This window comes from Canis lupus, chromosome 3 (assembly GCF_011100685.1).
Source record: "Canis lupus familiaris isolate Mischka breed German Shepherd chromosome 3, alternate assembly UU_Cfam_GSD_1.0, whole genome shotgun sequence".
NCBI classification, from domain to species: domain Eukaryota; kingdom Metazoa; phylum Chordata; class Mammalia; order Carnivora; family Canidae; genus Canis; species Canis lupus.
The window spans coordinates 13,830,423-13,846,814 of record NC_049224.1 but is presented as its reverse complement, the minus strand read 5'-3'; the positions used below and the strand labels follow the sequence as shown (position 1 = coordinate 13,846,814).

General features: G+C 54.2%; 1 protein-coding gene and 2 long non-coding RNA genes across 8 annotated transcripts in view; 2 read left to right on the top strand and 1 right to left on the bottom strand.

Annotated features, from left to right (window-relative positions):
* LOC119871107 overlaps window positions 1-6,820 on the top strand; it is a 20,123-nt gene extending 13,303 nt beyond the window's left edge. The window contains exons 2-4 of the long non-coding RNA XR_005356668.1: window positions 5,571-5,674; window positions 6,098-6,248; window positions 6,348-6,820. This is a non-coding gene — a long non-coding RNA (uncharacterized LOC119871107). The remainder of the gene's footprint in view (window positions 1-5,570; window positions 5,675-6,097; window positions 6,249-6,347) is intronic.
* On the bottom strand, window positions 2,286-11,405 carry GLRX (glutaredoxin). Of its 2 annotated transcripts, none has more exons than XM_038532317.1 (3): window positions 10,964-11,405; window positions 5,100-5,219; window positions 2,286-3,511 (listed from the first exon to the last, which is right to left on the bottom strand). In XM_038532317.1, the coding sequence occupies exons 1-2, from the start codon at window positions 11,168-11,170 to the stop codon at window positions 5,106-5,108; spliced, it is 321 nt and encodes a 106-aa protein (XP_038388245.1). In that variant the 5' UTR covers window positions 11,171-11,405; the 3' UTR covers window positions 2,286-3,511; window positions 5,100-5,105. The 2 variants fall into 2 exon arrangements, with proteins under 2 accessions (XP_038388245.1, XP_038388246.1); XM_038532318.1 differs by having other exon boundaries at window positions 2,286-3,506.
* LOC106558563 lies at window positions 9,649-16,392 on the top strand. Of its 5 annotated transcripts, none has more exons than XR_005356666.1 (6): window positions 9,649-9,700; window positions 12,933-13,213; window positions 13,421-13,486; window positions 14,085-14,190; window positions 14,296-14,434; window positions 15,228-16,392. It is a non-coding gene; the product is annotated as an uncharacterized LOC106558563 (long non-coding RNA). The 5 variants fall into 5 exon arrangements; XR_005356664.1 differs by having other exon boundaries at window positions 9,687-9,854; XR_005356667.1 differs by having other exon boundaries at window positions 9,687-9,854; window positions 14,065-14,190.

The window sequence follows — 16,392 nt, the reverse complement described above, 5'->3', positions numbered from 1 at the left end:
GACAGGGGAACTCGGAGTCAAATATGAGGGTAAGCTAAAAAACATTGTTAGACAAGCCAGATTTCAAAAAAACATACCTTCCATGCTTTCTTAAAAGCCATGGAGTATATATGGTCTTCTGGAATAAAAAAGAAGGCTAAAAAAAGACAAAGGCACAATCTGCTCACTTTCATTTCCACGCTCCCCTTCTTTCCTTAGGTGTAGACCTCCGGGAGTTTTAGCTGGGCACGGGCCTTCCCAGTGGGGACCCATTGCAGCTCCCTGGGGGCCTAGACCGAGTTCTGGCCGATGGGCTGTGAGCAGAAGTGGTGCCTACAGCCCTTGGGGTGACTGTGACTCGGTGGAGCAAAGCCTCCGGCCTGCCTCTCGCCTGTCGGCAGAGAGAGAAACAAGCTTCCACCGTAGTGTGACGTCTTTGGTAAAGCAGATTAGCTGTAAGAAATATGTATGGAGGGCACCTGGGTGGCTCAGGGTTGAGCATCTGCCTTCAGCCCAGGGCATGATCCTGGGGTCCCGGGATCGAGTCCCACATCAGGCTCCCTGCGTGGGGCCTGCTTCTCCCTCTGCCTGTGTCTCTGCCTCTCTCTCTGTGTCTCTCATGAGTAAATAAATAAAATCTTTAAATTAAAAAAAAAAAAAAAAAAGACATGGCAAGGGGGAAACAGGAGCTCGAGCCCAGGAGAGAAACCAAGTCCTCGGGGGACAGTGAAGCGAGCCGGGCCAGGCCCGAGAGGCGGCGGCCCAGAGCGGGCCGTGGAGGGCTCTCCAGTGTGGCCTGTCCTTCGTTTCCCGTGACGTGAGCGGAGAGCCCAGAAGAGCCCGCAGCACACGGTCACCTGAGGGTGCCTTGTGCGGGTGACCCTTTCATTCTTCCCACCACACCTGCCAGCTCAGGCCCCCCCCCCCCCCCCCCCTCCCCGAGGGCAGTGTGCTCTGGCGCCCCCCGGAGCTGGAGGTGGGCCGGAGAAAAGGCGCAGCGGCCCACTTCCCTGGACTCTGTTTCCCCGGGATGCCCAGTCCTCGTTCCCACGGGCGCTTTCCCCGGCACGCACTCGGGGCCACCCCTCGGGTACCGCCAGGGAGGTCGAGGCCCACCGTCCTCCCCAGGCCCGTGCACCTGATGGGGGGACCCCGCCCTTGCCTTACCCAGCCCGGCTGTGTTTGCTAACGCTTTTCAAAACTAAAATGTGTTGCTGAGGGATATTGAGGGCGTGAAACTACAGAGAAGCCCCAGCACGATTACAGCAGAAGTGAGCTAGTGACCCCCTCTGCGGCGGCGGGAGGGGGTACCTGTACCTCGGGAGGGGCGTCAGTCCCCGGAGGGCCTCGGTTCCACAGGCGCTTCATTCCTCAGCCTGGGAGCCAGACGTGTGGCTGATAGTTTACCCAGAACTGTGCGGTCTGCGCACTCAGACGTATTTCTAACTAGGCTCCAACGAAACTGATCCACGTGTGGTCAAAACAGGGCTTTGGGATGGGCGGAGAAGGAAGGGCGTCCCGTATTGTTTGACATCTTAAGCCTCGTGCCTGTATGGCTTTGATGAAAGAGATCGTCTGTGCTAGAAACTGGGCACACAGGATGTTTAGGTGGAGACTCTTGCCTTTGAGTATTTCTGAATCTGGCAAGAGAGAAGAGCAGTACAGAGCATTCATGGCAGTTCAGCCCTATGAGAGGGTTTGTTTTTTTTTTTTTTTAATGTCTATTCATGAAAGACAGAGAGAGAGAGAGAGGCAGAGACACAGGCAGAGGGAGAAGCAGGCTCCAGGGTCACACCCTGGGCTGAAGGCAGGTGCTAAACCGCTGAGCCACCCAGGGATCCCCGCTATGAGAGTTTTGAAGTACCTATATGTAGAGTGCTTTAGGACACGGAAGAGAGAGCAATGGCTTTTTTTTTTTTTTTTTTTTTGCCAAAAGGTAGTGAGATGAGAGAGGAGGTACAGGGGAGATAGTCTGTAAATCAGGCCTTAAAGGAGAATTTTGGAAGTAAATCAAAGGTGAAGACGGTGTCTCAGGACGAAATGTGAAAGTGTGGGCAAACGGTCTGGAGGGGATTACACACTGTGCAGGTTGCCTACTGCACAACCTCCAGGGGGCAGCCCCAGTGTTGTGCAGTTCATAACCTGCACAATCATCCACAGCAACCTGGTTGAAGGGTATTAGGTTAAGAAAGAGAAAAATAGAATGTGAAATGAAACTGTTATTGATTCTAAACATTATTCATTAGGTTAGTCTTGACATAGTCAAATTGTCATTTCAATAAGAAATTTGAAAATCACACGACCCATTTGTACTCAGTGAAGGAAAATAGCATGTGCCTTTATTTATAATGGTAGGGGACAAACATGAATACAGTTTGAATGCGGTGTACTTCACATTAACATGATTCCTTAAGGTATTGAGGATATAGAAAAGAAACAGACAAAAATCACCATCATTTAACCATTCACATTAGGAACAGCAAAATTAATATTGCATTTCTAGAACAAACTGCACCATAAGAGTGGAGGGGGAAAAAGGAGAGAGAGAGAGAAAATCATTTAGGACCACGCCTCTCAAGTATGGCCACTTTCATAGACGTATTCTAGGGAGAGGGGTTTGCAAGTTTTCTGTGATAACATTTTAGATGTTGTATTTTACTTTTGTTCATAATCTAAACAAGTTAAGACACACTTATTGAGGATTACCTGTATGACCACCGTGCATAAGAGAGATGCCCCATGAAGGCAGCAGCTGTGCTTATACCCCTATCTCTGTGGCACCAAGTGAAGACCAACTGCGCTTAATTTTTCATGTGTTTCTCAAATTGGGTCCTCTAGACCCTTCCTGGAATTGTTGAACATTTCCTAGGAGCTCTCTGAGTTGTCTAGGTTAAGAACACTGATTCGGAGCAAAGATTCTCAAGATAGGGTGGAGTGGGGTGGGGATCATGACTGGAGAAACATGTAGCTTGAAAAAGCATATCAAAATACCTGTTGCTTTCATGATGCAAATTCTATAAAGTCAAATTCAACAAAGTAACTTTCAGGCAGTAGCAGAAAACCAGTTACAGATTCATCCTAAACTTGGATCAACTTGGGATAAACTTGGTTGAGAAACACTGGCTCTGAGGTAGAAGAGTCCTAGCATATGGAGAGCGGTCAGGAGGAGACACGTGCCAAAGAGAAAGGACACCTTTTGGGTCACTGAGTGAATCCCAAGCCATAGCTTGTCATGGTCTTTTGGAACCCAAAGGGCCAATCGAGAAGAAACATAAGATACCCATCAACTTTCTCAGACCTGTGGTTTGGGGCAAGTTGGTCCACTTTTAATACTGAATCAAAAGAACAAAAAGCTATTTTTGCCCAGAGCCCCCTCACTCCCCCCCCCTTTTTTTTTTGGTTAACATATTTCAGAATTTTAAATAAACAGTTGGTTGCTGTGGCTGTTAGCCCCGGATCCATCCGCCAGGAAGTGTGGTTATCATTTGAAATGCCATCCAGCTCTCAGGGGGATATCATCCTGGGGTCTGCTCTGCCAGGGAAACAAAAGTCAAACAAGTGGATTTTCTTGGAAAGGTAAATTCCCCTCATTTTTTTTTCCCATTACCACAACACTTACTCTTGCCTTTTAAGCACATTCTGTTACAAATGGCCCTGAGCTACAGTTGGCAGTAAAATAATGAGATCCTAGAACGCTGGAGGACAATGCAAATAGACCTTGTGAATAAGGGGAGCGCTAAGCCCCCCCCCCCAACACAGAGGTAGTTGGGGAAATGGTCTTTCATATCTTCCCAGCAAAGTCATTAGTTTTCTTCCATTTTTACTCTAAGCCTAAATTGCTCCAAAGTGTTCCAGAATAGGAAACATTTAGCACCACAGTTAATTGGGGTTTGAGTACTCGGATACGTGGGGTGAGGCCAGAAAGCTACACAAGCAGACGTGGTGTTCACTTGCTGCGAGGACGTTGTAGAATTGTGATTAGGAGCTTCCTAAAACTGACTACTTCATTTCAAGGTACTCAATTTTTTTTTTTTAACTTCTGTTGCTATTTTGAGTGACCACCACAAATGACACACACACATTGCTCAAGGGTAAATTATTAATTCACGGGCAATAAATACCTCCCAAAGATATTTTGGTCTATGAACCATACATTGGTCAAAGTCTCCTTTGACTTAAAAAAAAAAAAAAAAAAAGACAACTGAGTCTCTCTGCTTGTGAGTCAGTGGAACTGGCCTACTTAGCATCTAGTGAACAGTAACAAGAGCTGGGGCAAGACCCCAAAAGTACCCCGGTTCTGTTTTGAAGAGTTCATCACCCCGTGGCTTTCCATTCAGCCAAGGGTCTCCTTTGAGTGGCAACTGTAGGAAACTTTGTTCTGACATTTGGTAAGCCGATCAGATTGAACTGATTTGCAGTGTAAACACAGGTAATGCCAAATTACCTCGTTTTCCACACTGTGTTTAGAATAATCCTAATTATTTACCATGGCCTGTGCGCCCTGGCGCCTGCCCCCATCTCTTGCTACTCTTCCTTCTCATTGCACTTCACTCAGTCTGTTCTTGCTTTCTGTTCCTTGGATAGTCCATACTTGTCAGCTCAGGGCCTTCGCACCTGCTGTTTCCCTGGCCCTAAAAGCTTTTTGGCCTTATCTTTACATGGCTGCTCCTTATCAAGCAGGTCCCAGCTCCGCCAGCTGAGAAAGGCCTTCCTTCACCCTATTAGCTACATTTCCTCCTACCCCCTGCCTTGTTCCATCACGTTATTCTGTTAATTTGTTTCAGGAATTATTTGCTTATTTGGTTTTGGTGGGTCCACCTCTCTAGAACAGAGGTTCCGTGTTAGCATTTGGCTCATCCCTCTACTCTCCGTCCCTCACACAATGTGTGCACATAGTAAGTGCTCAGTAAGCATCTGTGAAATGAAGGTCGAGTGAAAGGATTTCCTCCTGTCCACACAATCTCTTTGCAAAATAGGAAACTCATAAATGACATCGCAGTTCTTTAAGTCACCCCACATCACTCTTTCTCTAGCTGAACTGCCTTTCTGGAGGGTAATAAAATCCAGGAGAACTCTGTCATCTCCCGGTGTCCCTGGCCGGCACCCCACCCTTCTCTCACCTGTAATTATTGCAGAGCTCCAATCTGCTGTAGCCGCTTGCACAGTTCCCCACTCTGATTCATTTCTATCAGATCGCTGCAGCCACCGATACAGTCTCTTCCGATAAAGACCCGAGGCACCTAAAAAAGCAAGCAAACCAAGATGGGTAAGGAGTGTCACTATTTGGTTAGAAAGAATGACAATTTTTTTTCCTTCCTTTAAAAGTTTCCTGTGATTCCAAAGCTTTTAAAAATCGCTTTACAACCTCCTCTTGCATATTCTTTCAGGTCGGAACTTTGCTGTAATCGTAAAATTATTCACCAAAGAATGTTCCTAGGCCACGGTGTTCTTCATGTGGAGGATGCTGTGCGTTGAGATGGTCTAACTTGTCAACATAACTTAAAATTTTCGTTCTCGAGAAACACAGTTCAGGGAAAGAATTTTGGTTGCTGCAGCTAGACCACCCTGGTTGCATTCTGGTTTCTCTGTAGCTGGGACCACACCGGAGCCCTGACGCTGAGCCATGACAACCGGGAAGGAGTTGGTTTCTCAACACAGCTAGAAAAGCATCTGCATCAGGTCCCAGCCCCTGACTGTAAGATTCCCAGTCCGTCAGAGTCATCTGTCTCTGTTGTGAGCTCTGTCCTCAGCTGGGGAAGGGGGGTATCGGGCTCCCCCGTTTTCTGTCTCCGGCCTTTCATAATATGTTCAAGTGCTATGGCTCTGGGACGGAGGGCTACTTTGGTTTCACCCCTGGCACGTGTGGGTCACCCGAGGCAGGCCAGGCCGGCAGAGTCATTACACCTGCCAAATGCAATCGTCCCCGGTCACACTCGGGCTCCCTCCGTGGTGCTTCCAGAGTGTTTTTAGAATCCCAAGGGAGGAGGAAGTCCTCTCACGGTGGCCCAGACCACTTCCAGGCTAACTTGTAAAGAAAAGCTGACAGGCAGTGAAGAAACAAGCGCAGGACAGGTCACCTGACTGTCAGAAGCCAGCAGGCCCTCTTCCTGAACCCTAGGAACCTACCAGAAGGGGCAGGAGAGATGAAAGACAGAGGGCAGCGAACGTACCTTCAAAGCTCTTGATTTTCCTCAAAAAGGCATAACAAGTCAAGTGAATTTTTTAAAAACACGAGGGAGATGAGAAAGAGGGCTGAATCACTACTTCAGGTAAGTTTTTACCGTGATTTTATTAAGAAGGGGTTCTGGGTGGGAGTGAGCTTTACAAATCAAGGCCAAATAGTAAAAGAACCTGCACTACATTTCCAGGGCTACTTCCTGTGCCTGGAGACTGGGCACGAGCACACCGAACTGCATCCCAGTGACGAAGCGCACGGATGTCCTCTCCAGTCCCAGACAGCAGCGCCTGCTCCACTCGCCACCGGGGCCCTGTGGCCACTTCCTGGGTGGGAAACTTAGCAAGGCAACGTATTTTTATCAGCAGACGGAACAGCTATGGGAAGATGAGGGCAGAAATCTAAGTTTTCCTTTGGGTCCTGTCCATTATTTTAGAAAACCCAAAGCTCCCACTGCTCCAAATTATTGGGGATCTTTTGGCTTTTGTCACCCTGGGAACACAAGGCGGTGGTCAGGGTAGCAGCAACTGCAACAGAGCCCCGGTGTAATTGTAATGTCACTGTACTGCAGAGCTCCTTCTTCAGAGGCATTGCCTGATGAAATAGAAATCATCTGAGCTTTATTTATTTGAGGGAGAGAGGGCGGGAGGGAGTGAGGGAGCATGCGTGCTGGCACTCACACAGGAGTAGGGGGAGAAGCTGAGGGGGAGGGAAAGGGAGGAGGAGAGGAATCTCAGGTGGACCCTGCACTGAACGTGGAGCCCGGCGCAGGCCTCAGCCTCATGACCCTGAGATCATGACCTGAGCTGAAACCGAGAGTCAGACACCTCACCGACTGAGCCCCCCAGGCACCCCGAAATCATGTGAGCTTTAAACAAGCAGATGCAGTCACTCTTGAACTTATATATTTTCAAAGAGAGCGGAGCGGTTGTCACTACGCCTCCCACTTGCCACATCCCCACCTCCGACCGGGCTGTTGGCCGAGACGGTTTGAACCCGTTGGAAGGAGGCCCTGAGGAGCAAGGGGTCCTCACCGTAGGCCCCACCTGGCAAAGCAGCTGGTCTGCCTGCGAGCCCAGAGGCCCCCCTGTCCTTACGCCCACCCCCCAGGGGAGGCCACAGCGCAACCACTTAAAGCACAGCAGTTACTGGGACCTGCGACAGAGGCTGGGCTCCAGGCTGCACGTGCCAGTGTGGGAAGCTGTGGTGACCCGGCTGCTATCTGCTGAGGAAGGTGAAGACACCCGTGCTCTGGGGGCTCCCCTGCAAGCCCCAGCCCCCTCTTCCAGGAACTTGAGCGCCTCTTTCTGTCAAGCAGCAGAGAGACAACTGCCACCATTCAAACAAGCCGCAGGACCCTGGGGCCTGGACTTCCCTGGTGCACCTTGCCCCTCCCCAGCCCGGCTCCAGGTGCCCGGAGACAGACCCTGCTGCTTCCCAGACTCTTCACCACCTCCCTGGCAATGCCCCGGGTGCTGCCACCAGCAGTTTCCATCTGAGTAACTGCTAGAGCCTCCAGATGTCTCCCAGCTCCAGGCTGGCCTTCCTGCGCTCACTTTCCCCCACAGACCCACGCTTTCAAAACTCAGGTTGGGTTACTCCCCTGCTCACAACTCTTTAGTGGGATCTCGTTGCACTTCCGAAGCCACAGTCCTTGGGACAGCCTGAAAAGCCTTCCCGGCTACACCCCACTGCCTCATCTCCTCCTCCTGACTCACAGGGCTCCAGCCACACAGGCCTCCTTGCCAGGCATGTTTCTACCACAGGACCTCTGCACCTGCTCTTCCCACTCCCTGGAATATTCTGCCACTAAATTTCTGCATGCATGGCCCTCTCACCTCCCTTAGAGACCTACTAAAATCAGCGAGGCCCTGATGGCTCTGCTTAAAACTGTACCTTGATGCCTACTGTCCACCTCCCTTTCCTCCCCAGAGCAGTGATCACACTGGCCACCTTCCAACAAACTGTTTTATTACTTCTTGTGATTACTAGAATGCAAGTTTCACAAAGGCAGGAGTTTTTGTTTGTTCTGCTCCTGGCACTTTCCCAATGGCCAGAAAAGTGCCGCTATATGTAGTTGGTGCTTAAAAAACTGCTGCATCCAACAAAATTAACCTTCAGAAGTGAAGGAGAGATACTTTCTCACATAAGCAAAAATGGGGGAACCTTGTTGCCAGTAGAGCTGCCTTGCAAGAAATGTTCACAGGAGTTCTTTAGAGGGAAGGAAAAGGTTACAGGTCAGAAACTCGGATCTACATGAAGAAAGGAAGAGCATAAGAGAAAGAATAAATGAAGATGCTGAGCCAGGAGCTTTGGCCAGAGCAAACCCCAAACACTTTCTCCAAGTACACGGCCTGATTGAAGACATGGGCTCCGGGCATCAGTCAGGTCCTGCTGGGCTCCTACTGTGTGCCCGTCGCCGGAGGTCATCACAGGGAAAGGAACACAGCAACTACTTCCAAGTGTCTAGTCTCTTCAGGTATAAACCCTTCCTTATGAGGGAACGTGAAGCACACACCGTAAAAGGATCTGTTCTCCCCTTTGGAGGAATGCATTCAGGACCCCGGAACCCATGGAAGGCCCTTTTAAAAATTCAAAAACAGACTTAAAAGACTACAAGACAAATTGTTGCTTTATGAAGAAATAGGGAAAAACAATGTGTCGAATGTAGGAAGAGGTTTCTCCTGCTAAAAAGATGCTGCTAGGCTGACAAGCGGCTCTCAAGATTTGTTGGATGTTGGAATTTTTTTTCCCCCTTGGTAGGAAATAAATTATTTTTTCCAGCCTTATTAGGTATAATGAACAACTAAGTTTGTAGATATTTAAGGTCTACAACGTTATGGTTTGGTAATACATGCACATTGTGAAATGATCACCGCGATCAAGTTAATTAACACGTCCACCACCGCACATAGTTAACTTTTTATGTGTGTGGTGAGAACACTTCGGTCTCCTCCCGCAGCAAACCGCAAGCATGAAGGACAGTATTTATTAATGACAGTCCTCACGTTGCCCACGAGATCCTCAGAACTTCCCCATCTCTGGGACAGACCTTGTACCCTTCAGTCTGGGGGTCTTCACAACTATTGATGCCTGGCTCCCACCTCCAACGTGTGGCTGAACTGGTGAGGGGAGTGACCTGGGCAGCCGGAGTTTTTACAGCATCTTCGTGTGATGCCAACGTGCAGCAACATCTGGGAGCCCCCGCCGCGAGGCACGCACCCATCACGGGGTCCCGGGCAGTGCTGGCGCTGCTCTCTGGCTCGCAGGCCCGGGGCAGCCCGCCCAGCTGGTCCCTAAGCAGCTGGCGTCTCTAACCACGATGGCCTCCACTGCAGGACCTCTCGCTCAGGCCCAGGAGTCCTCAGCTCACAGCGGGGGCCCCGGGAGCAACAGGGCCACAGGTGTAGCCTCCCTCTGTGCCAACAGACTGATGGCTGAGGAGAGGCGCGAGAAACACCCCCCCCCCCCCCCCCCCCCCCCCCCCCGCCCCGCGTGCTTCCTGCTCAGAACTCAGATAAAAGCCTGGGAGTCCAACTGAAGCAGGTAATGTGCTTCTGCAGACACAGTGTCCGAGAGGATGCGCATCCTGAAGGGGGCTGGGGTGGGGGGGTGGCCGGTGGCCCCTGCCCCACCCGGTGCCAGATCTGGCCATACCCCCCAGAAGCTGGGGGTGCTGAGGAAGAGGAAGCCTTTCCAGGTAGAGAAAAGCAGTTCCTAGAGGGCCTCACAATCTATGGGAGCCAAGGGGACTTGGAAGTCCCCTGCCTGTCTGGTCTGGTGGCCGAAGGTCCTTGAGGATCCCCGAGGTGGCGCCTCGCCCAAGGTCACGTTGCAAGCCATTGTGAAATCCAGGCTGGGACTCTGGCCCCTGAACTCCCTACCAGGGCGGGCCTGGAAACATCTGTAACATGGAAGAAGGAGCAAATCGTGACCCTTTCCAGCGGAGGGAGTGAGTTAAGATAGGGAAGAGGGAGCTAAGGGCCTTGGTTAAAGGGCGCTTAGAGGGAAGACCGAAGGCCGGCAAGTCCCCCTCGGCCGGATGAACTCGGGAGAGGGCGTTCAACGCGCAGGTCACACTTGCCCCCGCGCCCCACTTCCCACCCCGGCCGCAAGCTGCAAACTGTCATTTCCCGGCAGTGCTTGAAACAAAGGCCGGCGGGGACAGCGCTGGGGCCGCGAGCCTGACGCACCGCACCGGGTCCGCCGCCTCGGGCTGCAGCCCAGCTGCCGTCCCCCTTGGGGTCCTCGCCTAGAGACCCCCCAGCGCCCCGGGGCTGCAGCCCAGCTGCCGTCCCGGCGGGGTCCTTGCCTAGAGACCCCCCAGCGCCCCGGGGCTGCAGCCCAGCTGCTGTCCCGGCGGGGTCCTCGCCTAGAGACCCCCCCAGCGCCCCGGGGCTGCAGCCCAGCTGCCGTCCCCCTTGGGGTCCTCGCCTAGAGACCCCCCAGCGCCCCGGGGCTGCAGCCCAGCTGCTGTCCCGGCGGGGTCCTCGCCTAGAGACCCCCCAGCGCCCCGGGGCTGCAGCCCAGCTGCTGTCCCGGCGGGGTCCTCGCCTAGAGACCCCCCCAGTGCCCCGGGACGGCAGAGACCCCCCAGTGCCCCGGGGCTGCAGCCCAGTTGCCGTCCCGGCGGGGTCCTCGCCTAGAGACCCCCCAGCGCCCCGGGGCTGCAGCCCAGCTGCCGTCCCCATTGGGGTCCTCGCCTAGACGCCCCCCCCCAGCGCCCCGGGCCGCGGCGCATCCCCGCTCAGCCCCACAGGGAAAGGGAATGGGGGCGGGGGAGCTCCGGCCCGGCCTCGGGGAACCCACCGTCCTGGCGCCCGTGAGCTTTTCCAGATAGTCCTGAATGCTGCTGGTGTCGCCCGCGGCCGTGATGTCGACGAATTCCAGAGCCCCCGGCCGGAGGGGCAGCGCGCCGAGCAGCTCCTGGGCCCTTCGGCAGTAGGGGCAGGTGGGCTTGACGAACACCACCACCTTCCCGGGCTGCAGCCTGCTGCTCACGAACGCCTGGGCCATGCCGACCGCGGCCCCGGCTCGGCTCCTCGGCTCGGCGGGCGCCCGGGCAGCTGGGCTGGAAGCCGGGCCGCGGCTGGCTCGGGTGTCGTGTCGGGGCCGCCCCGGGGCGGGGCTCGCCGGCGGCCTGCTCCGGTTTTAAAGAGGCCGCTCCGCGTGCTCGGCCGCAGGCTGGGGTGGACCCTCGGCTGGGGTGGACCCGGGGCTCTGCCCCGCAGGCGGCGTGGTCCGCCGCTTTCCCCGGCCGCCCGCCCTTCGGGAGAGCCTGGGCAAGTCACCGGGGTGGGGGGGCATGACGTCTGCGGGGGCGACATGACGTCTGCGGGGGGGCATCACATCCGCGGGGGGTGGGGCATCACATCTGCAGGGGGGCATCACGTCCGCGGGGGGGCATCACGTCTGCAGGGGGATCAAGTCTGCAGTGGGGGCATCACGTCTGCAGGGGGAGCATGACGTCTGCGGGTGGTCATGACGTCTGCAGGGGGGCATCGCATCCGCGGGGGGTGGGGCATCACGTCTGCTGGGGGAGGCATCACGTCTGCAGACCAGCACCGGGGAGGACACGGAGCCGGCACTGGCTTCTCGCCGCCAGGTCCCCGCGTCTTCACGCAGAAGCAGGATCACTCACGAAACACTGAGATCATCTTAGAGGAAGTGAAACCCAAATTGTGACTCTGCTTCCCATCTTGACGTGGCTCCCAGGGCTTGGTGGCTGGCCTGGTGGAGGGGTGTTTGCGGCCTGATTGCTCTCGGGGAGCTAGTTCCCAACCCTTAAAAAGTCTCCACGGAGGAATCTGGTCTTGCAACCTGTCTCCCTGCGATGTCGGGTCAGGTCCATTTGTGGCAGCAGCGGAGGAGGGGGGGTGTCCAGCTCAGCAGGCCCCGAGTGACCCTGGCTTTTCACAGGCCATCAGCTAGTGCCTGCCTTGGGGACACCTGCTTCCCCGTTGCCACAGCCTTGGAATTCGTGACCCTTGAGCACCGCCTTGCCATGAAAGCGCGTTCCAACACGCACCCGGATTTCACACTGCGGGTTCAAGGAGGGTATTTTTCTGGGTGACCCTCGGATGGTGGCCGTTCGGTTTCACCGTTTGGGGAATGCAGCGGTGCAATGACTCGGCCACCACATTCACGTCCAGGGTCCTGAGACACAGAGCAGGGGCTGCGTGGTGTTCTGGCCTGTGCGGCCGCAGTGCTCCTAGGCCTTCCGTTCTAGGCCCTTCTGACCCCTCAGGGCGCAGTAAGTTAAATAAATACACCAAGGAAAAAACCCACCTTTAGAAGTGAATCCTTTTCTGCGGGAAGTTCTACGCTGAAGCTGGGGTGGGGGGGGGGGGCAGTGAGGGGCGCCTCCACCCCAGGGGGGGGGGGATCAGGGACTGGGCCACGGGAAGAAGGTGGACTCCCAGATGCAGCTGTGATCGTCACTAAGATCAAATGGCAGAGGGAGAAGCCTAGAGTTCGAGTCACATAGAGGAGCTCCCCAGGGAGCTCCCGGCCATGGACAGACCGGGCTTCGGGGGGGCCTGGGGCAGCTTGCGGGGTCACCTCCCCCCTGCAGAAGCACAGGGCCGGTTCTCTGGCCTCCACCACCCCCCTTCCTTTAGGGGGCTCTCCCCGGGTCGGGGTCTCTCCAGGGACCTCAGGGGTGCTGTTTTCTGTTCCCCGGGGCCTGGGGTTCATGGGCAGACCTTGCACCTGGCTGTTCCCTCTTTGCTCACTGTCTGGGCCGCCCTGTCGCTCTCTGTGCCTCTTTTTTCAACAGCTGCAGGCACTGTTCCTTGTTAAAAACCATCATCACGGCCAGCTTTCATCTCCTTTGACCCTGCTCACCTGGCTCTACCCCTTGCCAACAGCCAGGGCTCAGGAAACTTGCTGTTGGCTTGCCCTCCGTAGTCCTCGCCACCACCTCCCACTGTCCCCCGCTTGCTGCGATCTGACCTCCTCATCTGCCTACCATCCTGCTGACGCTCCTCTGCTGAGTCACAGGGTGGCCAGGTTTCCTGACAGCCTATCTGCAAAGTGTGGGTGTGCAGGGAGCGTTTGGTAAGCTGGTGGAGTGGACACAGGGTCCCCGGGGGGCTGGGTCCCTGGGGCAGAGACTGGGATCACAGGGAGACTGTCTTCCGCCCCAGGCTCAGCCCTGGCCTTGGGACAGATGGCCACCTGCCGAGAAGGCATTGGCCTGAGGCGCTGTGTGAGCCACGGAACTCCAACAGATGACAAGTAGGGGGTGTCCTCTTCCTTTCTCAGAAAATGCCGTGGCTCCCGCTCAGGGAAGAAGTCAGAAGAATACTCCGCTGCTTTGGCGTCACCAAGGTGTGTGGCTTTGGCAGAGCAAGAGACGGAGGCCCTGCGCCAGGGGGGCTGCGGGGGGCCCTGGCGTCAGATGGGGGTGTGGGGGCCAGCACGTGGACACTCCGCTCGGGCCTGTGCACCCCACTCCCAGGGCCTCAGAGAAACAACGGGAAGCGAAGGACTCGTTTTCAGGGAGTCCTGGCTCTGCACAGGGTTGGCCACAGGCCGGTGATGCATGTGAAACGGTGGCTCGTACTGCCTGTGTGACCTCGCGTGTACCACGGGCCGATGGGGCCCGGGGAAATCTGGCCACAAATGAACATTTTTCAGGCCTTTTCCTGACTTGCCGCCTTTGCAGGTCACCTGTCCCCTCTTGAAGCTCTCTTCTTTGAAGAGTCATTTTCCTGTATCTCTGGGCATCCTGTCTCACATTCTTTCTCAAGAATTTTGCCCACACATGTGGTCTATCCTGTGGCTTGGTCGTCTTCTCACTGTCACTCACCACCATCCCACACCCTCCTTGAAAGACGTCATCTGCCCACGTGGCTCCAGCTAGCACCTGTTTGCTGATGAGTGCCGAGTTTATTTTTCTTATCTAGATTTTTCTCCTGAGCCTCAGGAATGGGTAGCTCGTGGCCTATGGAGAAGACCCACTGGGGGTTCCTAAGGCATGTTAGCCTCAGTGTGAGCAAAACCGAAGGCACCCTCCTCTCTTCCATACCTACGTATGTTCCCATGAGCTCCAGCACCTGCCTTGTTGACCTGGGAGGGTCTGTACTACACTCCCTGCCCCCCCAACCCCGCCCATGCCCCTGCTTTTGTTTATACAGAGTGATCAGACTAAGGATTTGGCCTCCCCTGTACCCCTCTTTCATCCTGCCTGCCGGCCTTCAACCAGCCCTCATCAGTTCTCTGTCAGATTTTGTTAGCATCTCCATCTTGGCCTCGCAGCTGGAGACAGATGGAAAGGTAAGGGCTCCCCCCTGGGCTGGGCCTCGGATCTCCTTGAAGGGGTTCTTGGGTACTTCGAGGGAAAGCACATGGATTTAGATTTCAGAGCATCACACAGAATATAATTCCCCAGTTTGTTTGTTTTTTTATAGCCCTAGCCTCCAACTGGATATCTCAATTTGGATGTTTTAGGTGTAAATTAACAGAAGACCCAGTTAAAGCTAGTTTTGATTAGGGCTTTATTTTCTTTGGCTCTCAGGAAGTTGGGAGGGAGGAAGGTGGCTCCGAGGGTCAGTGATCAGGGGCTCTGGGGAGACGTCTCTGGGATTTCCTGGGTCCTTCCCTGGTGGCTGCAGCTGGTCCAGCCATCATCTGTACACCTGTGTTCAAAGGTGGGAGGTACAGGGGGCACAGGCAGGGCATTCCTCCTTCCATGCTTTTTCCCCAGCAGACTTGCCTTATATCCCCCTGGGCCGGAACTGGTTCGCTTGCCCACCCCACAGTCAGGGTCTCTCTTTCCCGAACACTTTGCTGAGTTCTCTGGACCAGCGGGAAGAGATCAGTAGTCAGCCTTCCCCTGGACCGCATGCGGCACTCTGATTTTATTGTCCACTACCCCCTTTCACCATCAAGAGCAGGGGGTGCTTTCCCCCATGCTTCTCAAGGTAGCTGCATCAGAGGCAAGGGGGGCATTTCTGTCCTGCTTAATTACTCTTGTGTTTCTTAGAAGGATGACTTTGGCCACAAGGAACAGAAAGCCCAACTCAAACTGGTTTGAATGATAATATAGATCTTTTTTTTAATCCTCCAGGAATAGGGCCAGCTTTATGGCGGGCATAATTCAGTGGCCTTGACTCCATCTGCCTGCCCTTGGCCTGGGATGGGTTCACCCTCGGCCTGGTGGTGGGATGCCTCAACTCTGTGAACAAAAATGTCCTGAGGAAGCTAGAAGTTTTCCCACAGTAAGCCTCCCCTTGTATCACTGGTCCGAACTGTTGCGTAGGCTCACTTCGGGCCCAGAGATTAGCAAGAGGAATGGGGTGACTCTGCTTGTGGAGAAGATCAGGCCAACTGCTGGAGGGAGATGGTTTCAGCTTGTCCCTGAGGGGACGGGCTCTGCTGGGGAGGAGTGGACTCCGGAGCGAAGCTGCAGCTCTCGAGGAAGAAGGAAGGGGAAGATGCATGCCAGCGGGGCAACCTGCAGTTTTCATGGCCAACTCTCAGGGCAAACTTCTTAGAAGCAGTCAGCCGCCAATAGGAACTTCATCTTGCTTAGTCGGACCAAGCTGAAAACACTGAAATCAAAGATGGGCCGCTTCTCCTGTTCCACGCAGTATGTTTTTTTTACTGAGGTGCAGCGCCTTCCAGGCCTAAATGTTTTTTTAGCAGTTTCCTGTTACTGCTTGCCCAAGGCAGCTCATCAAAATAATGCAATAAATAAATATCCCCCTATAGCAGGTACCTGCCGTTTGCAGATAGGAGAGCAGACTCGGGGAGTTTGCAGACTACTTAAAATCACAAGTGACCACTGTTGAGTTGGCGGTTTGAAGTCTACCAAGCGGAGCAAGGATGCCCCGGTGGGAGCGAGGGGCCGGGCAGATGTACAGTTGTGGAGCTTCGGGAGCCAGTGTCCAAGCTGGCCCTCGGTGCTACTGGCCTCCTGGAATTTGTATCCTGTGTGGTGGGCCCCTCTTGCATTGATAGGGCTGCCATTTATTAACCAACAGGATGTTGTAGGAATGATGGATGTGACTTCTGAGAGTAGGTCCTAAAAGACATTGTGGGGGTGCTTGGGTGGCTTAGTTGGTTAAGTATCCGACTCTTGATTTTGGCTCAGGTCATGATCTCAGGGTCATGAGACTGAGCCCCACATCGGGCTTTGTACTCAGTGTGTAGTCTGCTTGTCCTCTGTCTGCTCCCCTCCTCTGTCCTTGTTCTCCCTCTCTTTCTCTAAAATAAATTATATATATATTTAA